This window comes from Oryctolagus cuniculus, chromosome 1 (assembly GCF_051225735.1).
Source record: "Oryctolagus cuniculus isolate XC-2025 breed Fujian yellow rabbit chromosome 1, ASM5122573v1, whole genome shotgun sequence".
Classification (NCBI taxonomy): Eukaryota; Metazoa; Chordata; class Mammalia; order Lagomorpha; family Leporidae; genus Oryctolagus; species Oryctolagus cuniculus.
This window is the reverse complement of record NC_142867.1, coordinates 205,464,612-205,489,872: the sequence shown is the minus strand read 5'-3', so window position 1 is coordinate 205,489,872 and position 25,261 is coordinate 205,464,612. Positions and strand designations below refer to the sequence as shown.

The 25,261-nt window shown below is 41.3% G+C and overlaps 1 protein-coding gene across 12 annotated transcripts; it reads right to left on the bottom strand.

Annotated features, from left to right (window-relative positions):
• Nucleotides 1-9,238: 9,238 nt before the first annotated feature.
• ZNF189 (zinc finger protein 189) lies at nt 9,239-25,169 on the bottom strand. Of its 12 annotated transcripts, none has more exons than XM_008259685.5 (4): nt 24,723-25,145; nt 24,334-24,474; nt 23,909-24,035; nt 9,239-11,943 (listed from the first exon to the last, which is right to left on the bottom strand). In XM_008259685.5, the coding sequence occupies exons 3-4, from the start codon at nt 23,940-23,942 to the stop codon at nt 10,226-10,228; spliced, it is 1,752 nt and encodes a 583-aa protein (XP_008257907.3). In that variant the 5' UTR covers nt 23,943-24,035; nt 24,334-24,474; nt 24,723-25,145; the 3' UTR covers nt 9,239-10,225. The 12 variants fall into 12 exon arrangements, with proteins under 12 accessions (XP_008257907.3, XP_008257975.3, XP_008258017.3 ...); XM_008259753.5 differs by having other exon boundaries at nt 23,909-23,993; nt 24,723-25,119; XM_008259795.5 differs by having other exon boundaries at nt 23,909-23,990; nt 24,723-25,110.
• Between the last annotated feature and the right edge of the window lie 92 nt (nt 25,170-25,261).

Here is a 25,261-nt window from a genome sequence, read left to right as displayed (position 1 = left end):
TGAATCATTTAAGATAACCATACTTACAAAAGACAATTTGAGCCTAACTTTGGACAACATACTGATTTAACTGACAGAAGTTGAGAAATATAAAAAATAAAGGAATGAAGAAGTAGAGGAAAGCAAAAGGAGTTAGGAATGCTGTTTAAAATTGATGGGTTAAGATATAGTGCTTAAAATTTATTAAAGTAATAAGATAAATGGATATAAATCATTAAAAATATGTGTGGGGCCAGCATTGTAGTGCAGTGGGTTAAGCTGCTGCCTACAATGCTGACAACCTTGTAAGAGCTCTGGTTTGGGTCGCAGCTACTTCCACTTCTTTCTCGTCTTCCTCCTCCTCCTCCTCCTTCTCTCTGTCTCCCTCTCCCAACCCCTTCCCCTAGCCCTGACCATCATGCCATTTGGGGAGTGAATAAATGGATAGGCAATCTCTCTCCTTCTATCTGTAAATCTACATTTAAAATAAACCTTTTTAAAAATATATGAATGTAAATTAAAATATATTTATAATTAAAATATGGAAGATAAACTAAATTCGTTGTCTTTAATAGTACACAGATGATATTCCTTAGAATGGTTAAATTAAAAAAATAGAAGCAGAAGTATGTTATCTAGAGAATAAGACAGAATTGGTCCAAAGGAGAGCAGTCTTCTATCTTCTGGTTCACTCCCCAAATGGCTGCAGTGGCCAAGGCTAAACCAGACTGAAACCAGGAGCCAAGAGCTTCATCCGGGTCTCCCACGAGGATGCAGGGGCCCATGCACTTAGGCCATCTTCCTCTGCTTTCCCAGGCACATTAGCACGGAGTGGATCAGAAGTGTGAGCAGCTGGAACTTGACCCGGCACCTATATGGGATGCCAGCATTGCAGGCAGTGGCTTAACCCACTATGCCAGAGTGCCAGCCCCATAATAACTTTTCTAAAAGTAACTATATGCATATACACAATTCTGACTTATCTTAGAATCATTTCATTTAACCAGCGGATTTCACTTTACATATGATGAAACCAAGCCCAGAGCAGTTAAATCACTTGGCAAGGGTTACACATTTAGGGTAGAGCTGAGGGACTAGAATTCAGGTCTCTTTTTCATACAGTGGACACATAGCCAGGGAGATAGGTAGGGGCAGGGTTCTAGACAGTGTTCAATAACTGCCACCAACATTGAAGGTCTTCTAACCTTGTTATGCTCATCAAGTCAGTGAGCAGGTGTTTGAATTCTTACCATGTGCCAAGCCATCCTAAAGCTTAGGCAACACCTCATGTGACACTGATCTTCTGCGAGGAAATCTTTATATACAGCTTACTCAGTATCACTGAAACTATGCTGTAAGGACATCGCTGAGATTCTCATTTATTGGTAAGCATGAATTTAAAATCATCATTGAGTTATTTATGTTTTCTGGTGGACTGAATTACATTTCACTGGGGGGAAGAGGATTTGCATTTTCCTTAGTCACCATCTGATTTATTGCTCCTACTGAATGACTGCAGAAGTCATTGAAATATCAATCCGAGTGCTTTCCTCCACTCAGTATACTATGAAGTGTCACGAGGCACACACTTTAATTTCTATTAGCTGTGTGATCACTGGGTAAGTTATTATTAAAGACAAAGATCACTGGGCAAGTGCATTAATGGCTTTCTAGCTTTGGTAAGTTTGTCAGACTTATTGTTGTAGTTATTGAACATCTGCTAAAGGTATAACCTTGTACTAGACACATAGCATATTTAAGAGAAGGTTCCACTTTAAGGGAGTCATTGTAGCTGCATACCAGGTGATTAAGTTTAAATAGCTAGGCAGGAAACACACACACTATTGAATGAGGGTTGCTAAGTGAGGAGGGAGTCTGATCAGATGTCTGAGTGTAGAAAAGGAGATGACATTTAGGTTAGACATCACAGGATAACAAAAGCAAGGGAAACTCTTGGAAAAGAAACTGACAGGGGCTGGTGCTGTGGCGCAGTGGGTTAAGCCATAGCCTACAGTGCCCCCATCCCATATGGGCACTGATTCAAGTCTCAGCTGCTCCACTTCCAATCCACCGCCCTGCTAATGCACCTGGAAAAGCAAAGGAAGATGGCCCAAGTTTTTGGGCCCCCGCGCCCATATGGGAGGCCCATAAAAAGCTCCTGGCTCCTGGCTTTGCCTTGGCCCACCCCTAGTCATTGCGGCCATTTGGGAAGTGAACCAGCAGATGGAAGACCTCTTTCTCCCTGTTTCTCCTTCTCTCTGTAACTCTGCTTTCAAATAAATAAATCTTAAAAAAAAAAAAAAAAAAAAAAAGGAACTGACGATGCAAGAAAATACCTCAATCAGCCACTGGGAAAAGATGATACTTTGAGAGAATAAGTACCAAGAGCCAAGGCCACCCCCCCCCCCCGCCCCAAAAAAAAGACTAAAGGTTAGAAAGGGGGAAAAAAACACAAGAAGGTTGCTGTTCTGAAGAGGGAGAGGGAGAGAAGGGAATGAAAAGCAGGGAAATGAGAGAAGAGAGAGGGAGAAAGGGCAAAGAGGAGGCAGGGAGAAGCTAGGGTAATATGTAACTGGGGGGAGGAGAGCGAAGGACTTTTTTTTTTTTTTTTTTTTTTGGACAGGCAGAGTTAGACAGTGAGAGAGAGACAGAAAGGTCTTCCTTCCGTTGGTTCACCCCCCAAATGGCTGCAACAGCCGGCACGCTGCGTCCATCCAAAGCCAGGAGCTGGGTGCTTCCTCCTGGTCTCCCATGCAGGTGCAGGGCCCAAGCACTTGGGCCATCCTCCACTGCCCTCCCGGGCCATAGCAGAGAGCTGGACTGGAAGAGGAGCAACAGGGACAGAACCAGCGCCCCAACCGGGACTAGAACCTAGGGTACCGGTGCCGCAGGTGGAGGATTAGCCAAGTGAGCCGCGGCGCAGCCAAAGACTTTCTTTTTTAAAAACGTTTATTTTAGGCCGGTGCCATGGCCTAAATAAATAAATCTTTTAAAAAGGTTTATTTTATTTATTTGAAAGGCGGAGTTACAGAGAGAGAGAAAGAGAGAGAGAGATCAATCTTCCATGGCTGGTTCACTCCCCGAATGGCTGCAATGGCAAGGCTGAGCCAAGCTAAAGCCAGGAGCCAGGAGCTTCTTCCAGGTCTCCCATGTGGGTGCAGGGGCCCAAGGACTTGGGCCATCTTCTGCTGCTTTCCCAGGCACATTAGCAGGGAGCTGGATCAGAAGTGGGCAGCTGGGACTGGAGTTGGTACCCATATGGGATGCCAGTGTCGCAGGCAGCAGCTTAGCCTGCTACACCACAGTGCCGGCCCCTGAAGGACTTTTTAAGAAAAGGGAGAACTATTAAGCAATCTAATGGTATGTCTTCCTGTGAGGAAGAGCTGAGTTTCATACGAGTCTGTCATGCTTTACAAAAATATGATACTGAGAGGATTTGAAACAATTTGTGATATGAATTAATTCAGCAGAAGCTAACGGTGTTGGTGAGAATATAAGAAACATGCTGGGGCCGGCGCTGAGGTGCACTAGGTTAATCCTCTGCCTGCGGCGCCAGCATCCCATATGGGCACCGGGTTCTAGTCCTAGTTGCTCCTCTTCCAATCCAGCTTTCTTCTGTGGCCTGGGAAGGCAGTAGAAGATGGCCCAAGTGCTTAGGCCCCTGCACTCGCATGGGAGACCAGGAAGAGGCACTTGGCTCCTGGCTTCGGATCAGCGCAGCTCTGGCCATTGCGGCCATTTGGGGAGTAAACCAACAGAAGGAAGACCTTTCTCTCTGTCTCTGTCTCTCTCACTGTCTGTAACTATGTCAAATAAATAAATAAAAATCTTTTAAAAAAAAACATGCAGAAATCTTGTATTGAGCTTTAGCCAAAGTATGAATGGTGCTCCAGTCCATCTGATTTAATCCCCCTGTGGTGAAAGGTGCCACCCAACAGGTGGATGTCACACAGAGCAACAGAGGAGGAAACTGAGGTCCAGTGTGCCTGGGAAATTCTCCAAGGTCTGACAACCAGTCAGTGACTTACGCCAGTGTGATCTGCAAAGTCCTCCCGGTTAAAAGCGCAGGTGCTAGAAGTAGACAGCCTGCATTCAAGTACCCTGCCACTGTCAGCCTTGTAGTCCTAGGAACATTACACAAGCTTTCTGTGGTTCAGTTTCTTTATTTCCAAAATAAAGTATATTATCACATACTGTTGAGAGACTAAATGTCTCATAAATCCCAGGTACAGGTTCACCATCCCTTATCCACAATTCTGAAATCCCAAAATCTCTGAAAACCAAATGTTTCCCAAGTTGGCAGAGAATTATTTGGTGGCAAAATCCAACTCAGGTCTATCATCTTCATTCCACTTGATGGGATACAGAGATATTAATGTGTTTGATTGTAGGTGCTGCATGGACCCTATGGAAGAAGTTATGCGTATATAATATAAGCACTATGTTTATTCTCTGAAATCTGAAAAATTCTGATTTTCAAAACATACATGATCTCCTAGCTTTCAGATGAAGAATTTTGAACGTGTCCTTAGAAACGTATCTTCCACTGTAAGAGAAAAATTGTGCTTGATAGTCTAGAGGGTACATACCTGTTCCCTCAGAGACAGATGTAGTGCAAAGCTCAGCACAATCAGAAACACACTGCTCTTTTTACATTGTGAAAATGAACATGGTTTTCCTGGGTGTCACACGGTCTGTCCTTAACTTCTTAAAAAGCCTAAGTACTCAGTCCTGGGCATCAGTGTACGTGAAATATACAGAAACCAGTTGACAAGTATTCATCCAGTACCTACTGTAGGAAATAAGACCAATGCTGTAAAGCTATGACATACACTGTTCTTGTATGCCTACCACTGAACTGAGGATGACAAGCATAGAGTTTGGAAAAAAGCACAGCATACACAATAATGTGCTAAATTATCATAGCATAGAGGTTAAGTGCTGAGAATAGAAAGAAAGCAAAGCTTTACAAAAGAGGCGGGATGAGTTGAAATGTATTCCTAGTTAAATCATCTTGTTATATGTTTCTTCCTAGTTATATTATCTATAGCCTCTGAGCCTCAGTTTTGACATCCATGAAACAGGAGCGTTGTGAGGGTTAGCAATATTTTATGTACAGTACCCCATAATGTGTCACAAATAAATAATATCTTTGTCAGCTGGTTCTTGAAGCATGATCAAGACACTCGAGTGGAAATGAACAAGGATTATCTATGTCCTTACTAGAAAATAGACTGGGGTTAATTGTTGGACTCAGCCTACAATGATGGCACTGTGGGTATTATGAGGCTGGGCAAGGATATTTTGGAAAGCCTTACCTTGAAGTGATGAGAAATAGGGAATTAAGAATGATTTTAAAGAAAGAAATAACGTAAGAGCATAGTTTAACATTAGTTTAGAATGTAGAGCAGCAGGAGAAACTGGGAGCCAGCACGTTTCTATAAGCAATCCAATTTAGGGTCTAGCCTTTTGCTGGTGGGCCAGGTGAGTGTGCATGGCATCTTTAGGCTGGGGAAAACACTCTTAAAAATCTCTTCTTCACTGCAACTTGATAGGCTAGCACTTAAGACAGATTCTTCTTCATCTGGGTTCTCAGAAAGAAATTCAGACATATATGCCTCAGGCCTTTGAGTGACACATGCAAAGTAGAGCATCTTCTAAAAATAGGATAATTCTGGCAGTTCAGGACAGCCAGCACCAGGTAGGGGCCTGAGGTCTCAAGTGTCAGAGAATTCTACTCTGCCTTCTAAAGATATTCAAGGTCAAAACATCTTTCTGTAGCCACTTCCAGCTTTAGCTTGTCCTGCCCTGGTATTATCTTGGTCAGAGTATATTTCTTGGTCCCAGAAATGCAATGACTGTCATGTGATGTGGAAGTTTTCCTTAGCCACTGGACTGACATGAGAAACCTGTTCAAAGGAGCATGAATTCCAGAGAGAAAACAACACAGGCAGAGGCACACACCATGTTTTATTTTTGTAAAATGTATAATTAATTAAAACTCAGTGTTTTGGAAAGTTAGGTGATTTTTCCCTAGTCTTTGTGTAACACACGTGGCTTACTATTTATTCCCCTATTGTCCTTGAGGATAAAGGGCTCCTTGATGTAATTGTGAAAATTTCCACAGGATTAACACTTACATAGCACATGGCAGGTATTTCTAATGGAAGTTAATTGAACTTGCAGTACTTGTTCAGAAAAGAAAATATATCTGTCTTTTGTGCATCTTGGCTTAATACAGATGATCTTAATAAAAAGAAATTAATCAACCCACACCCACCATCTATGCAAGGCCAAAAACTTTTGAAGGAGAGTGGAGAAGGAATCTTGCAGGTACCAAACATCAATTAGGAATACTATTAACAATTGGCTGGAATATATGGACAAGATTTAAGTTGAAATTTATTCAGTAAGCAAATACTGTGATCAACTAGATATGCTGTGTATGCCTCTAGGTTTGCCAATAATACCCTCTTTTAGGAAGATAGATGAATGTGTCACTCATCAAAATTACAAAGAAATGGAGGATTACATTATAGAGGATTCCAATCTTTTTGCCATCATTCTTTTTATCTGCTCACTTAAAAATCTTATCTAGTAATAAGTTTCACCTTTTTCTTTCAGAATTGTTCAATTCAGAACAATTTAATTAATTTCATTAACTTCAGTCTTTTAAACAGTGCTCTAAATAGAACCTAAAACCTCAAATTTGTTTCCTTCTCTCCTGTTGCCCCTTCAACTTTTATTTTGAAAAGGCCCTATCACTACCCCAACGTGTCTTCCCCTGTGCATTCCTTGACTCTCAAAACAGGAAACTGATTATTCTTTATAGTAGTAAGTTATCTCAAGTGAATTCAATTTTTTTCCCTTTCCCTAACCAACCATTAATTTCTTCCCTTTACTCCCAACTTGAGGAACAGAAGGTCTTCATCCAATAACTTAATCATCTCCACCTGCTCTATTACTTTTGCTTAACTGACTCTTTTCAGAAGAGGGGGAAAAAAGTTTTTCTTTAATCTTAGTCTATAGCCCTCTTTCTAATTTCTTAAAAATTTTCAAATTTTTATCTGACAAATTTTAATATCCATGCCATATCATGTGATATGGCCTTTTTTTTTTTTTTATCTGCAGACAGGTAATTTGCTTTCATTTCTTAACTTTGATAAACCAGTAAAATTAAGTGGGTGAACAGAATAGCTAATAAAAGGTTGCCATTTAACTAAGACATTCAACAGATAATTCCCTCCAAATATTGCACATTCACAGCTTGAGTAATCTCACTCTTTATCAGGTATACTTTTCCCCATCTCATTGAGGGACCACTCACTCTCTGGCTCTTTCCTTCTCATCCAATTAACAATCAAATCTCAGTTTGTTTCTCAAATCCATCTTCTTCTAATTCCACATGGTTAGTTGAAGCACCATAATCTCACAACTGTACTATTCTAAGAGCCTCTTGAGGTTCCTAACATGTAAATGAGAAGCCTTTCAAACAGTATTTATACATGTGCAATTTTCTCAGGACAAGATCCATAGGTCTAGGTAATACTCAAATATTTTCCCTTCATCTCCACAATACTTCAAGTTAAAATGGAGGTACCACAGGCTATGTGTAGTAATTGGGAAGGTATACAAGGAGAATATGGGCAGTGGTGGGGGGAAATCAGTAACTTTTTAAAAAGATTTGATAAAGCAGAGTGACAGGGAGAAAGAAATCTTTCATTTGCTGATTCACTCCCCAGATGGCTACAACAACTAGGGTTGGGCCAGGCTAAAACCTGAATTCCACTCAGGTCTCCCATGGAGGTGGCAGGAGACTAAGTGGGCTGTCTTCCACTGCTTTCCCACGTGTGTTTGCAGGGAGATCGATCTTAAGCAGAGCAACTGAGACTCAAACCAGCTCTCTGATATGGGATGTTGGCATCTGAGGCATTGGCTTAATCTGATCACAATATTGATGCATCATGGTGATGGTGTTTTTTAAAGCAAGGAGCTGGTTACATACGTTTTGTTGTGAAAATTTATAGTTGTGCAATTCAAATGTGTCCTTTTATAAACACACATCATACTTTGAATGCAAAGAAAATATTGCCCAGAAATCCAGGCAAGAAGAGTCTCCCAACAGCTCTCTGTTCTGCTCTTATTTAAGGGCAGCCTTGCTCCTCTTTCCTCAGTCATGGAACAACCAGATTTTCACTCTGTAGCCTCCAGTTTTTCTCACAACTCTTTTCACTTTTGTCTTTCCTGATACTCAGCTTTTAGTTTCATCCTAACTAAAATAATGTCCTCTTGAAAGAGCTGGTTTTTTCCCTCTTTCTTTTCCTCTCTCAAGCTTTCTGCATTTTTGTATCATCTTCAGAAAGGAAAGTGAACACACAATTTGCTGTTAAAAAGGTAACTTTGGGGGGACTGTTTTTCTTTTATAAGCAATGAATTATATGTGTATATATACACACTTACATATCTCTCTCTATATATAGAGAGAGAGACAAGAATTGTCTACTGCTACAGAAGTTATCATCCAAGGATGTTAAACATAATGTACTTCTAGTATGAATATCTTGTATGATCATGGCCTCAAATTGAGCTTAAAAAATCACCAGGACTTCTGTTAAGCAAAACAACACATGAAACTAATGGAATTCCAGTGAACAGTTAAAAAAAAAAGTCTTAATGTGTGTAGCAAAAGAACACATTTTACATAGTTTCCTAAAACAGAGAACATATTTAAGAACCTCAATAGTTGAGACTATGGCCTGCAAACTACTGGCATAAGTAAGTCTGGAAAGATACAGGGAAAGATTTTATTCAGGAATCAGGTGTAGTCTTTTTTGCACTTTCATTGGATTACACTATTTTGAAATGTTGACTGTATAATAAGTGAGTACCTAATGTGAATAAGAAAATGCACAAAGGTAAGTATATTTCTATATACACACAAACACACCTGATATTCAGATGGGAAAATGAAAAGTTGGGAGGTGGCTTTTAGAATGGCTGAGATATAAGATAAAGGAGGGGTCATTAGCTTAAATTATTAGGAAGTTAGAATTACAAAGTTCTGGCTATTTGGAATTCTATACTCAGAAACTAAAATACTTGGACTAAATCTCAACTGAACCACCCAAAAAAAGTTTAAATAATTATAGGCAGAACAAATTAAATTCCTTCAAATTCTTGATTCTAACTTTAAAAACACAGCAATGTATTTGACAGGGTTGATTTTACATTAAGGTAACAAAGAACTCTCACACAAAGCAAAAACAAAACAAATTTTAATGATTAAAACAGATTAATAGGTTTATAATAACCATTAAGGGAGGCCTTAGAACCAGAAATAAGGATTTTTAAATTGCATGCAAAACCTAGTTACCATAAAAACCAAAGCAATACCAAAATATTTCACCTTCCTAGCAGACTCCAGGGCTTTTTATTTCCAATTCTTGTTAATCAAAATATGTACACTTTCACATGCTTCTAGTTGCAGAGGAATAAGCTTATTTATAGACTACAAGTTATCTTTCATAGAAGACAGGGCACAAAAACATGGTCTCTTCATCCACCCTTCTGGGCCCATCTTACAGGGAAAAAGGCACTCCCAAAGGTTCCTTGGTAACACCTTTGCTAGGTTTGTTAATTATTCACATAATCTTTATGGGTAAAATTAAAGGTGCACTCATTTCACAGATCTGGGAACTATGTTTCATGAATTCACAAGCCAAATAACTGGCTTTCTTCAAAAAAAGAAAAAAACTGCATACTGGTTTCAAAAAACACCTGGGCTTTGCTTCCTTGACAATTTACATATGCGTAATGACTGGACTTTGGCATGCTGAGCCAAATGCATTGCATCACATAACTGAAAGGACCACCACATGAGATGGCAGAAGACAGAATCATTTTCAGTTTTTTACTATCAGCTGCTCCCAGTTCCTTTGTACTAACTTGATTTTGTCCTTCAGAGTGACTCCCCCATGCTCTGAATCTGAGTTTAATCTCTCTGCTGAAAACAAAAACAAATAAAAGATGCTAAAATTTCCAGGTCTTTTTCTATGATCATCAAAACAAAGAGTAATGGAAGTCAACTGTACATGGACAGTTGTCCACCATTCCCAGAAACTTTAGGAACCATTTGCCTGAGTCCAAGGAGAATCTTCTTCATCATTAAATGATACATATTAAAACTGCACTTGGGTAGCTAGGGTAGCCAGTCTCACATTAAACTGAGCTGACTTTTTTTTTACACTTACTGCATCCATGCAGTGTGCAACTTTTGATGCTGAATAAGAGAAATGCGGCAATTGAAGGCCTCACCACAAGCATCACATTCATGAGTTTCTTGGGTTTTCACCTCTGCATGGATCTTCTGATGGTTGACAAGGCTGCGCTGTTGACTGAAACTTTTGTCACACTTTTCACATTTATAAGGTTTTTCTCCTGTGTGTATTCTCTGATGCTGAATTAGACCTGAGTTCCGGCTAAAGGCCTTCCCGCATTCATCACATTTATGGGGTTTATTTCCTGTGTGAACACCCTGATGTCGAATCAGATTACAAAGCTGACTGAAGCTTTTGCCACACTGTCTGCACAGATAAGGTCTCTCACCAGTGTGGATTCTCTGATGTTCAATAAGAAATGAGCTTCGACTGAAGCTTTTCCCACAAACAGTACATAGGTAGGGCTTTTCTCCAGTGTGGATTCTTTGATGTTGCACAAGATGAGCACTTACACTAAAAGTCTTCCCACATTCATCACATTTGTAAGATTTTTCCTTAGGACAGACCTCCTGCTGTATAACAAGACTGCAGTTGGGATCAAAATTGTCCTTAGTTTCATTGTATGGATAAGTCTTCTCCCTGGTGTGGATTCTCTGATGCTGAATAAGACCTGAGCTTCTACTAAAGGCTTTTCCACATTCCTCACATTTATGAGGTTTGTCTCCTGTGTGAATTCTCTGATGACGAGTTAGATTGCAAAGCTGACTAAAGCTTTTTCCACACTCTTTGCACTGATAAGGTCGTTCACCAGTATGGATCCTCTGATGTTCAATAAGGAATGAGCTCCGACTGAAGCTTTTTCCACATTCAATACAAAGAAAAGGCTTCTCACCGGTGTGAATTTTTTGGTGCTGTATAAGGTATGTACTTAGTCTAAAGGCTTTCCCACATTCACCACATTTATGAGGTCGTTCCCCAGTGTGAATTCTCTGATGCTCAACAAGCAATGAATTTCTACTAAAGCTTTTCTTACATTTGGTACAGTGATAGGGTTTTTCACCAGTGTGAGTTCTCTGATGCTCAATAAGGTGTGACTTCCAACTGAAGGCTTTCCCACAGTCACTGCATTTATGGGGCTTCTCACCTGTGTGAATTCTTTGATGTTTAACAAGGCTCCTTCTCTGGCTAAAGCTCTGCTTACACTGATTACACTGATAGGGTCTTTCTCCAGTGTGGATTCTCTGATGTCTAATAAGAGTTGAGCTTACACTAAAGGTTTTTCCACAGTAATTACACTCATAGGGCCTTTCCCCAGTGTGAATTCTCTGATGTTCAATAACAAATGAACTGCGACTGAAACTTTTCCCACATTCATTGCATTGAAAAGGTTTCTCACCAGTATGGACCCGTTGATGTTGAATGAAATGGGCCTTGCGGACAAAACCCTTTCCACATTCTTCACATTTGTGGCATTTTTCTTCTGAGTTTGGTCTCTTACGGATAATGTTAGTGTTTCCCCTAAACATTCTCTGTTCCTGGGTCAAAGATTCCCTTGGTATTTCCCATAAGAAGATCCCTCTCTGTTTATCTAACCTACCAACAAGTTCAAAGGTTTCTCTTCCCATGGGGTCCTGGTCAATTTCACTTTTGATTCTTGTAACTATTACACTTTGTGGTTCCACTTCTTCCTCAATTTCTTCAATTTCTTGTTTAACAGTTGGCTCCTCATCATCTCTGTTCAAAACATCTGAAACAATAAGTAAAAATTATAAACATCAGCCAAACTCTTTGGTGGCAAGAAGAAATTATTAAAAAAAATCAGTAATCAAGATAAATTAATTTATTTGCGAGAACTGTAATAGTTCATATACACAAATCATTTAGAACAGTACTTAGCAAAGAATACAAACTATGTAAATAACATTTAGTATTAGTTATTGGATATAATGAAAGCTTTTTTGGAGCAAGGTATAAAGTTACCACAAGGTAAAGAATGAATCAGTAGGATTAAGCAGAGTTAGGAGGTAGGGCTCGTAAAACACTCAATTATACAAGGTAAGATGGGCAAGCAAGTTAAGTAATGGTGGAACTATCTATCAAAGAAGAAAGGATAAGATAGAAAGAAAACAGGAGGTTCAATAAAATTTAGAATAACAAAGTATTATTGGAATGTGAGCAAACCAAATAACTGACAAAAGATACCAGAAAGGATGAAAGACCCCAGGGAAGCAACAGTTCATCAACAAGAACTTATTCACTGTCCATCACAAGCATTCCAAGTCTGTATGTCATGAGTCAGGATTCAGAGACAAGACATGTAGTCCCAACCATATGGAATGAGTATTAAGTAAAAATGGGAATAGAAAATAATATGATAGATAAAATGTTAAGTAAAAAGCACCTCTCTCATAAGGACACGAATTAGCTTAAAAAAAAAAAAAGCTGAAGTCACATGGAATCTATGATACTGGGAGAAAATTTAGTAAGTATAAAGGAACATGGCCAGAGTTAATGGAAGAAATAAAAAATGGAGCACTCTGTGGTAGCTTATGACTTCACTTACCGCAAACGATGCCACATTCTTAAAAAATCTTAACAAATGATTCTCAACCCTCTAAGACCCAAGGCTCAGTATCTTTTTTCAACTGACTGAATGAAGTCTGAGACCTCAATGTTGCATTTGTAGAGAAAATATAATAGTCTATAATATAACAGTGTGGCATACATAAAACCTAAGTATGCCTCTGACTTCTTTCCTGATTTTCTATCTCTTGTTGATTATTAGATAATCTCATTTAAAATTTAATCACTATCAAATTTATATTTGGCCTTAAATAAGTTTCTTTTTTATATATCCTCTTTTCTCCTAGTTTTCTAATTATGAAGTCATCTCCAAATTTTCTTTTTATTTACTTCGAACCAGTCATTAAGCTATTTTATTCCCCCAAAAACCACTGAATAAAAAAACATTCTCTTATTTCCCTAAGAAACTATTAGAACCTTTATTTCTTAGGCTATTTACAATGTCCCCTCTCAAAATCATTTTAATGAATTATGTTTTCATTCACACAATGAAAAAGGATGAAATGAACTCTCTTGATTTTCTGCTCTTTAACTATAAAATTATACACAACAGGAGCTGGTGTTGTGGCACAGTGTTAAACCTCCTCCTGTGATGCTGGCATCCCACATGAGCGCCAGTTCAAGTTCTGCCCACTCCATTCCAATCCAGCTTCCTGCTAATATACCTGGGGAAAGCAGTGAAAATGGCCTGAATACTCGGGCCTCTGCCATCCATGGTGGGGATTGAGAAGGAATTCTAGGCTCCTGGCTTTGGCCTGGACCAGCCCTAGCCCAGATTTGCATTTGGGGAGTGAAAGATCAGATGGAAGATCTCTTTCTTTCTGTCCTTCTAACTCTGCCTTTCAAATATTTTTTTTTCTAAAACAGTTATATACAATAATACATATCCTATTCCTATCCAAAGCCAATCCTTTTACTCCTTCTTTATCCTACTCATCTATGGGTAGTTGTTCAATTCTTACTATTCTTTCATATTCTTAATCTACATTCTCCATTGACATCTATCATCATAGAAGTACAAGTATGTCCAACTTTTTCTTGAACCTGAAATCTTCCTCTTGATGAAAATTAAGCTTTGTAAATCTTAATAAGGTTTCCTTTTGGCAAAAACAAAGGTAGTTTTTTATGTATAACCTTTTCCATTCAATCTCTTCAAGCTACTATGAAGTCTGGTTTCCATTTCCAGCATCTAGGGAAATCTTTCTTCAAATGAATGATTTTCAAACAGCACAATGGGCATTTTTCAGTTCTTATTTTATTCAGAAGCATATGACACTTTTACTATCCACATTTCTTCAAATTATGCGTTTTTGGTTTCTATGCTATTACATTTTACTTCTTTGGCCATTTCTAATAAACATTTTTTTTATTTCTCTCTCTTTTTTTAAAAGATTTATTTATTGGGGCTGGCACTGTGGTGCAGGTTGATCCTCCACCTGCGGAGCCAGCATTCCATATGGGCGCTGGTTCTAGGCCTGGCTGCCCTCTTCCAATCCAGCTTTCTGCTGCGGCCTGGGAAAGCAGTGGAAGACGGTCCAAGTCCTTGGGCCCCTGCACCCACATGGGAGATGAGGAAGAAGCTCCTGGTTCCAGATCGGCACAGCTCCACCCATTGCAGCCATCTGGGGAGTGAACCAACGGAAGGAAGACCTCTCTCTCTCACTGTTTGTAACTCTACCTCTCAAATAACTAAATAAATCTTTTTTAAAATTAAAAAAGATTTTATTTAGTTATTTGAGAGGTAGAGTTACTGACAGAGGAAGAAAGAGAGAGGTCTTCCATCAGCTGGTTCAGTCTCCTAATGGCTGCAATGGCTGGAGATGGGCCTATTTGAAGCCAGAAGCTTCTTCTGGGTCTCCCACATGGGTACAGGGGCCTAAGAATATGGGCCATTTTCCACTGCTTTCCTAGGCCATTGGCAGGGAGCTATATCAGAGGAGGAATAGCCAGGTCTCAAACAGTGCCCATATGGTACGCTGGTGCCACAGGTGAAGGCTTAGTCTACTATGCCACAGCACCAGCCCCTATTTCTCTTGCTTTGTCAACCATGTCATGTAACTGTTACCCACATTGACATAATTACTTGCTCTCTATATACATCCTCTGGATATCCTTATTTACATAGCACACAATGGGCTCACAATTAATATGATCATCATTTGCTGCAATATCACTCCCCACTTCAAATCATCTCTTGAGAGGTGCCACCATCCTTGACTAAAAATATTTACCTAAAGAAGGAAATAATCCCAGATTTTTTTTACCACTTCTTACTGTAAATTATCTAAATCATGGATTCCTTTTTAGCATCTACTTTCTCCTTTTAACCCTCACAATCACATAGCCATTTAAAAATCTGGGGTGACCTTGGTCTTTAGGCTGCCCTCACATTATATCTGCCTCACTAACCATATTGTTTATAAAATGGAACTCTATTCATGTTATCTCCTATACATTCAGCAGCACTACATCATCTTTAAGATCATATTGAAGTTCCTTATCATAATACTCAGAATTCTTCATGACATGGTTTCTAAGTCTCAACTCACCTTCCTACTTACTCTATTATACTTTATGTAGGCAAATTGCTACATATATTATAGTCTTTGATGTCATATCTTTGCATATTCCATTTATTAAATGTCCCCCAGGGTCGGCGCTATGGCTCACTTGGTTAATTCTCCACCTGCGGCGCTGGCATCCCATATGGGCGCTGGATTCTAGTCCCAGTTGCTCCTCTTCCAGTCCAGCTCTTTGCTGTGGCCCGGGAGGGCAGTGGAGGATGGCCCAAGTGCTTGGGCCCTTGCACCCCCATCGGAGACCAGGAAGAAGCACTTGGCTCCTGGCTTCGGATCGGTGTGGCGCGCTGGCCATAGTGGCCATCTGGGGAGTGAACCAACGGAAGGAAGACCTTTCTCTCTGTCTCTCTCTCTCACTGTCTATAACTACCTGTCAAATAAAAAATAAAATGTCCCCCAACAGTTTACCTGACAATCTCTTGGTTCTCTTAAGATTCAGTTCAAAGCTGCATGTAGTTCCTCAACAAAACCTTTGCTAAGTCCACCAGATTTAGTTATTCTATTTTTTAATCTACCACCTGTTGGTCATAACTTCATTGTAGTTATACCGCACTTCTAAACTACATGTTACATCTTTGTCTCTTTCATGGCATTGTAAACTCCTGTCTTGGACACTGTGGCACAGTGGGTTAAGCCACCACTTGGGACTCCTGCATCCCATACTGGAATGAGTGATTTCAGTCCTAGTTACTCTGTGCTTCTGATCCAGCTTCCTAGTAATGTTCCTGGGAGGAAGATGGCCCAAATTCTTGAGTCCCTGCCATCCACATGAGAAAGTTGGATGGAGTTGTTGGTTTCTGGCTCTGGTATGACCTAACTCTGGCTGTTGTAGACACCTGAGGAGTAAATCATTGGATGGGAAGATCTCTTTGTCTCTGCTTTGTCACTCTGCCCTTCAAATCATTAAATACATATTTTTAAGCTGTATTTATTTGAAAAATAGAGTTAGAGAGAAAGAGAGAGATCTTCCATTTGTTGGCTCACTCCCCAAATGACCGCAATGGCTGGAGCTGGGTCAGTCTAAAGCCTGGAGCCAGGAGCTTCTTCCAGGTCTTCCAAGTGGGTTCAGGGGCCCAAGGACTTGGGCCATCTTCCACTGCTTTCTCAAAAGCACATCAGCAGCATGTTGGATCAGAAGTGGAAGAGCTGGGTGCTGGGCACCCATATGGTATGCTGGCATCACAGGCAGCAGCTTTCCCCACCATGCCATGATGCTGGCCCCAATAAATACATCTTTTAAAAAATTCTTTGTGAAAAGGGAAAGTCTCTTTGTAAGGTTTATGGGTATTGTTCCAGGGGTTTTAATCAAAGGAATTAAGCCAAAATTATCCTTACTTACAAAATGAATGTCTATTATAATTCCTGAAACAATTAATGAAAAACATTCAAATGAAAACGTAATTGCAATGATTAGGATTAGAAAACTGGTTCTTATTACCAAGAAAATCTCTTGGTAAATATTAATAAAAATGAATATGCTTTTTACAATAGTAATAACAAACTTAAAACCTGGGAATAAACATAAGAATAAAATTTCTCCCAAAGACAAAAGGATAAACAGTCAACCAAATAGTTGAAGAAATTCATGTTATAAGAATCTCAACTTTTGGGGCAGTTTTGTGGCTTAGCAAATTAAGCTGATGTTACAATGCCAGTATCCCATATGGGTACTGGTTCGAGACCTGGCTGTTTCACTTCTGATCCAGCTCCCTGCTAACGCAACTGGGAAAGCAGTGGAGGATGGTCCACGTACTTGGGCTCCTGCATCCACGTGGGAGACCCAGAAGAAGCTCCTGGCTTCTGGCTTTCACCTGGTCTAGCCCTGGACGTTGAAGACATTTGGGGAGTGAATCAGTGGCCATTGAAGACATCTGGGGAGTGAATCAGCGGATGGAAGATCTCTCTCTAACTCTGACTTTCAAAGAAATAAAGTAAAATCTAAAAAAAAAAAAAAAAAAAAAAAAAAGAATCTCAACATCTTAACTCTTCCCAAACTCATTTATGATGCAACTAACTGCATTCCAATTGAAATCATATGAACCATACAGAAACCCCTAATGAATCTGAATTTCAACTGGAAGAATGCAACTGGTTAAGTATAGCCTGAAAAATACTGAAGAATCAATTATCAGGGGCTGGCGTTACAGCAGCTAAGTGTAGCAGGCTAAGCCTCCACCTGCGGCACTGCATCCCAGATGGGCACTGGTTCACGTCCCAGCTCCTCCTCTTCTGATCCAGCTCTCTGCTATGGCCATAGAAGATGCCCCAAGTCCTTGGGCCCCTGAACCTGTGTGGGAGACCCAAAAGAAGCTCCTGGCTCCTGGCTTTGTATCAGCCCAGCTCTGGCCACGGCAGCCATTTGGGGAGTGAACCAGTCTCTCTCTCTACCTCTCGAATAAATAAATAAAATCTAAAAAAAAAAAAGAAAAAAAATTAATCATCTTACCAGACATAAAATACATTGCTAAAACAAATGAAACTGACACAGTCAAAAGTTAGTGGTCAACAGAACAGGCAGGTGAAGAAAACGAGTATAGGCTTCCACATAAAGCACCCTTACAATGGCTGTTCATTAGATCTGAAGTTTTTTGCCCTAATACATTTTTGGTGATTATACTTACCTGTCATTTTTACATATTATTTTCCCATCCTGGGATCATAGCTAATCTACAGCAGACAAGTGACTCAAAGTAGGTCTCTCTCTAGGAATGCAGAGTGAAGCTGAAATAGCTATTAATCTGAATGTGGCTAACACTGTAACTTACCAACTCACAGGCTTGAGTTAGAAGCATGTGAATATAAGCAGGAAAGACTTGTCTTCCAAGGGGAAAGAAATAGAGTCAAAAGAGTGTTATGGACTCCCATTTTCATATGTTGTAGTTCCTAACCTCCACTGTGATGGTATCTCATGGTACAGTCTTCCATAGATAAGTAAGTTTAGGTGACATCATGAAGGTGGAACCCCATGATGGGATTAGTATCCTTGAAGTACAGGAACAAAGACAAGAGCACATACTCTCTCCTTCATGTGAGGATACAGTGAGAAGCTGGCTATCTATAAGCCAGAAAGAGGGCCCACACCAGGAAAAGAATCTGCTAGCACTTTGATTTAGACACTCTAGCTTCCAGAACTGTGAGAAATAACTTGCTTAAGCCATCCAGGCTACAGTACATTGTCATACCAGCTTGAGCTGACTACAACAGAGTAATTCCTGACTCCCTAAGAGTGATTCAGTTTTTGGTTTCAGGCCTTTTCTGATGTCTAGTTTTAGTAATGCTCATAAGTCTTATGCCTCTAGAATAATTTTCTTAAAGCTTAGGCTTAAGCTAGCTTGAGTTGATTTCCATCATTTTTAACCAAACAGTTTTAGAAATATGGAAACTGAGGAGAAAGAGAAAAGGCAAGGAAATAATGAATTCACTTTAGGATAGAACAGGAGTTGGTATGATTTCTCTGTAAAGGGTCAGACAATAGATATTTTTAGTTTTATGAGCCACATCACGTCTATTCTAACTACAGACTCTGTCACTGTAGCATGAAAGTAATCACAGACGACACATAAAGGGATGGGCATATCCATGTTTCAATAAAATCTGATTTACAAAAACAGGCAGTGAGTCATAGCTGTCAATGTCATTACCCAGCAGGGTATAAAATGAACAATTTTCCCAGGGGCCGGTGCTGTGGTACAGTGAGTTAACACCCTGGCCTGAAGTGCCAGCATCCCATATGGGCGCAGGTTTGAGACCCGGCTGCTCCACTTCTGATCCAGCTCTCTGCTGTGGCCTGGGAAAGCAGTGGAAGATGGCCCAAGTCCTTGGGAGACCCGGAAGAAGCTCCTGGCTCCTGATCGCCGCAGCTCCAGCTGTTGCGGCCAACTGGGGAGTGAACCATCGGATGGAAGACCTCTCTCTCTCTCTCTCTGCCTCTTCTCTCTCTGTGTAACTCTGACTTTCAAATAAATAAATAAATCTTTAAAAAAAATGAAAATTAACAAAAAAAGTTTTCCCAGTTAACAAAATGGGAAAACCAGAATTTATGAAGCCTAGCACAATGTTTAGTTAACTGTCAAATAAATGAACTGAACAAATAACTGAAAAGAGATTATAATCAAAGAAAAATAATGAGTTCAAGTTCTTGTAGGTACAGCAACTTCCAGTTCTGTCAAGGTCCAATGTGATGCAAAAACTAAAGAGTACCATTAAAATTGAAGATGTCAAAGATCTGAAAAATCAAGCTATCAATTGACTACATCACCAATACAGCTATCAAAGTTTTTAAAGAAAAGCAGTACAGAAAGGAAAATTATGAAAGAAAACCTAAAATTATGAAGCTAGAATAGAGTGGTGTTAGGAAGAGTGTTAAGATGAGAGAGATTTCATTGGAACAGGAGAGTAAGAATAACCTTTCAGGTGCCCCGCTGTGGTGTAGTAAGCTAAGCCTCTGCCTGCAGTGCCAGCATCCCATATGGGCACTAGTTCGTGTCCAGCTGCTCCTCTTCTGATCCAGCTCTCTGCTATGGCCTGGGAAAGCAGTGGAAGATGGCCAATTGGTTGGGCCCCTGCACCTGTGTGAGGGACCTGGAGGAGGGACCTGGAGGAAGCACCTGGCTCCTAGCTTTGGATCAGCGCAGCTCTGGCTGTTGTGGCCATTTGGGGAGTGAACCAGCAGATGCAAAACCTCTCTGTAAATCTGCCTCTCAAATAAACAAATAAAATCTAAAAAAAAAAAGGAATGACTTCTCATCAAAGGAGTACTAATCAAAGTGATGGAAGTGGAGTCTTTGAGGAGGATGAAAAGATGGTAGGAGAAATAATAAAATGATGGAAAGCTGTACTTACATTTAAACACAGAATACAGCCTAAAAGTACAAAATCACAGACGGTTCACTGTCACACCTTTGTCCATACAGTATTCACATGCTGCAGAACCAGGGGCAGGCAGGGCTGGATACTTGCCTGGCTGTATCAATCAGGATACCATACGTATGAACAGATTGACTCTGAGACATCATGGCATTTAAAAAATATTACAGTTGTGTGCTGGAAATAACAGATAAGGTAAGAAGGCCTGGCAGGTGCTATATTTGTGGGATCCTAGTAAAATAGGTTAAAAAGTTAAGATTTTTTTTATCCTTTAAATTATCATGAACTATCCAGAAATTTTAAGCAGTTAATTAATATAAAATCCCTTTGGTAACAGTAAAGAGACTATATTGCAAGAAAGGGAGACTGGAGGTCAGGGGCTAGCTCAGGGGACATGGTTAAGAGATATGAAGTCTCGGGGCCGGTGCTGTGGCTCACTTGGTTTGTCTTCCACCTGCGGTGCTGGCATCCCATAAGGGCACCGGGTTCTAGTCCTGGTTGCTCGTCTTCCAGTCCAGCTCTCTGCTGTGGCCCGGGAGGGCAGTGGAGGATGGCCCAGGTGCTTGGGCCCCTGCATCCGCATGGGAAACCAGGAGGAAGCACCTGACTCCTGACTTCAGATCGGCGTAGCGCCGGCCGTAGCGGCCATTTGGGGGGGTGAACCAACGGAAGGAAGACCTTTCTCTCTGTCTCTCTCTCTCTCACTAACTCTACCTGTCAAATTAAAAAAAAAAAAAAAAAGAGATATGAAGTCTTAAATAAGCTATACTGATTCATTCACACAAATATTTAAGAAACAGGTTGGCTCTGTTCTAAGTGTTAGAAGAAATCAAGTAAAAATATGAGGTTACCATCCTTATGGTGATCATTGTGATTAGAGAAACAACAGATAAAGATCTGTAGTATAGCATGATAAATTCAACAATGAAAATATATGCACAGTAGTACAAAGAAAGGAGTGTTTAATTCAGATGAGAAGGCCCTTGGAATTTTAATGGATTACTCTGAGATTTGCCAGGTCTGAGTTACTTGTGTGATCTCTAAAGGAAAGATGATGGTAGCAATCAACCTCTATCACTCTTACTATATGCTAGTCAGTATCCTAAGTGCTTTACATTTATTAACTTAGTCAATGCTCACAATAACCATAATAGGTAGGTGCTATTATTATTTCTATTTTATAAAAAACAAAACTGAGTTACATGAGATTAGTAATCCACCAATGGCCACACAGCTATCAAGTGGTAGAACCAGGATTTGAATGTGGAACAGGTAGGTCCCATGTTACTTTTCTTGATGAAGATAAAGATTTGGGACTTATCACATAATGGTAGCTGATGATCCAAGTGCAGATACATAGTTTCCCAAGTCTGAGAACACAAGCCAATAGAGCAAGAGTGAGGGACTTTTTTTCTGCCAAGGATCATTTGGATATTTATAACATCACTCACTGACCACACAACATCATCAACTTAAAAATTAGCCTGCTAGGCCGGCGCCGCGGCTCACTAGGCTAATCCTCCGCCTTGCGGCGCCGGCACACCGGGTTCTAGTCCCGGTCGGGGCGCCGGATTCTGTCCCGGTTGCCCCTCTTCCAGGCCAGCCCTCTGCTGTGGCCAGGGAGTGCAGTGGAGGATGGCCCAGGTGCTTGGGCCCTGCACCCCATGGGAGACCAGGAGAAGCACCTGGCTCCTGGCTCCTGCCATCGGATCAGCGCGGTGCGCCAGCCGCAGCGCGCCGGCCGCGGCGGCCATTGGAGGGTGAACCAACGGCAAAGGAAGACCTTTCTCTCTGTCTCTCTCTCTCACTGTCCACTCTGCCTGTCAAAAAAAAAAAAAAAAAAAAAATTAGCCTGCTACACATTTATTGAATTTTGAGTCCTGCCAGCAGTTGCCTTGGCAGGGCCAGACCAAATGGTTTCCACAGGCCTTATATAGCCTGCAGGCTGGATGTTCCCCACCCTTGCAACAGAGGGAAGTAATAAAGAGCTTTAAACTATCTACAATCAGATGGAATAAAATAAAGTCCAAGAAGAATCTACTGAATTTGACATGTATCATGGTTAAACAATTTAAGGGGAGTGTTAGAGGGATGCCAAAGGGGCTTAAAGACAAAGGTAGGTAGAAAGGAACAGAACACATTAACTATCTTACAGAAACTTGGCTGTGAAGAGACCAAGTTATTTAGAGCAATAAGAGGGAGACTGGCAAAAAGGAGGATTATTTTTTCTCTTTTTGCCCAACTGGAAGAATCATAAACATGTTTATCATTAGGATAAAGTTACTAAAGGAAAGAATACAGACTGAGGTTGTAAGAGGGAACAAAAGACAACTGCTGATAAATTGTGGAGAAGTGAGAAGACAGAAACAAGTGTGCAGATGAGGGGCAGACAAGTTGAGAGTTTAGGCTTAGTGGCTTCTACTTTCTCTGTGAAACAGAAGGTGAGGTCCACTACTGACTGATGGGCCCAATAAAAACTACTTAAGTTTTTGGAAAAGTCACTGAAAGCAACAGGAGAGTGAGCATAAAAAGGACAAAAGAACAAACAAACAAAAACACTGAGACATAAAAACCCAATGAAGACTATAAGGAAAAAACCCATACATACATAAGGGCCATCAACCCTTTTGGCTAGAAAATTTTTCCTGCTGTGTTTAGCAACTCAAGTAAGGAAAAAGAAAAGGCAGATTTAATAATAAATCAGGACTTGAAGTTTGTAGAACAGGTAGAGCATAATATCAAGGTGGTAAGATGATAAGATGAGGAGGTGACATTTAGGATTGACACATTGGTGAAAAAACCGATCTTCCAAGAGACACAAAGTTCATTAAGAACGAATAGGTTTAGGTGGAAAGGAATAGGAATGATAGGTAAGTTGTAGTCTGCTTGACAAGGGCATAAAGAAAATGTCTCTTTTTGGTCACCTTTGTCTACTTACAGTCAATAAACACCATTGTCTCAAAAGTTGGTCATCAGTGCTTTGAGTTGATGAATAAAAATGGTGCCCTACGTCTATGGTCAAGCTCCACTGAGGCTCAAGTACTGACTGGGTCACTGGGTTATCAAAGGCATGGGTTAAAGTAGAGAAGACAGCAAAAGTGTGATAATTATGCATGAGGGACCAACGAATATGTTGACAGAAGACCAAGAAAGGGAATGGAGTGAGTAGAGCAAGGCTGCTGAAGATTCAGAGGAGGAGAGATTCTGTTTGAAGGTGGAAAGCTAATGCCTAGGAAACAGCACTGGAAAGCGAGAACAGTAACTTCTCCCTTCCAGCCTTAAGACAGGGATGAGGAAAGGGGGCGGGGGGAGAATGAGCAGCCCCCTCACCAAGGTCTGCCGGAGGAAATGGTGTCCCTGGCAGAGCGCCAGGTTTCAGGGCCGGCAGCACTGGTAAGGAACATTATGTGAAGAGGAACAGAGGCTCCAGCAGGCAGAGTGAAAGGGGTGGGAGGAGAGCAGTAGGAGGAGAAGCCAGGAGGGAAAGTACAGAGCAATATGGGAAGACGATTATGAAGACAGAAAGGCTTGCGTTGTGCTCATTTTTGAAGCTAGGGACGAAAGTCATGGAAATAATAAAGGGCTGGAAGGTTTGCAGCAGAACTTAGGAACAAAGCAGTCTGGGTACCGGTCTAGGAAGTCTGAGTCTTAGATATTTTAATAAGAGAAACAGCAGATTCTTACCCAGTGAGACCAGGTTTCCATAATTCTCCATCATGACATCTTTATACAGACTTCTCTGAGCTGGATCCAGATAATCCCACTCCTCCTGGGTAAAAAACACAGCCACATCCTCAAATGTCAGCAACCCCTGAAATAGTATGATTTCTGTCGTCAGTTCCTGTTGTCTCAAGGACAATTCTACCACTACAAGTGGCAGAAGCGATCATTTATCACTCTATGAGGAACATGGTAACTGAGAGTTCCAAATGATGGCCAATTTTGGGAACCGACTGCAACAGAGAAGCACCTCAGGCTAGGGGGTCAAACTGGGATGTATACTTGTCCTGACATGAGGAGCCTAAGCATAAGGCTTCTCTGGTTGAATAACTGTATCTTAACATTTTAATGTTGGTAAACGGCCCCAAGCCTCTCCAAGCTTCCCTTACCTCATTGCCCTGCTCCAATTCTCTATTCGCACTGGCTTGCGATCCAATTCAATTCCTTGAGCTTCTCTAAGCGTTTACCTTGGGTCCAGGCTTCGTGCCAGGCGCAGAAGACACAAGGGAAGGTCAAAAATGGTGCCTCACCTGGAGGAACTCACAAATGAGAGAGCCTGGAGCATTACTAATTTTCTCCAGCCCATTTATCAAGCCGCTCTTGGAAAAAAGGAGCCGGTGGGCAGTTTGTTCGCGAAGCGCACCCCCAGAGAACTCCGAGGGAGTTCCTTGCACGGCGGTGGCCCTTATAAACGGCGCTCCGGAGGCTGGGGTGGGGGACAGTGGTGCGGCCTAGCTCGCGGAGTGGCGAGACAACGGGGATCCCCAGGGGGACTTACCTTTGGCTCCGGCGGGGGGCTTGGGGAGGCCATCTCCTGGCCAGAGAATAGAAGTAGCAACCGGGGCGGCGACACAGAAAGGAGCCTCTGGTAAGGCCTACCCTGCAGCTATAAATTAGGCCTGATGAACACAAGGCTTCCTGGTTGTGTCCAGCCAGGTCCTGCCTCGGTCCCTGAGCGGTCACGACCCCCGGAGCATATCACACACACCCCCTGGCTGCACCCCAACCTTGAACCCCAACCCTTGCGTGGCTGCGCAGCCTTTCAGGCCTTTCTACAGCCTCCTTCCAGATGCCAGTTCCTCCTCCTTGCAGCCAAGCAGCTCTATGACCGTCCGCCCCCGGACCAGAAGGCGTCACCCGGAACCTTCTCCGGACGCCCCCAAACTACAACTCCCGTCATGCTCCAAGAGCGTCGCAGCCCAGCCTCCCCCGGCAGTGGCCGCAGGACTACATTTCCCGGCGTGCAAAGGGCACGGGAGACGACCGGGAAAAGGGAAACCGTGCTACTAAGCTGACATCCGATTGGCTGGCCTGGGC

Coding starts and splice junctions, on each gene's coding strand:
- ZNF189 (XM_008259551.5), bottom strand. CDS start 24,755: ATGGCCTCCCCAAGCCCCCCGCCGGAGCCAAAG. Junction 24,036..24,722: donor GCCCCCCGCCGGAGCCAAAG/GTAAGTCCCCCT, acceptor ATACTATTTCAG/GGGTTGCTGACATTTGAGGA. Junction 11,944..23,908: donor TGGAAACCTGGTCTCACTGG/GTAAGAATCTGC, acceptor TTATTGTTTCAG/ATGTTTTGAACAGAGATGAT.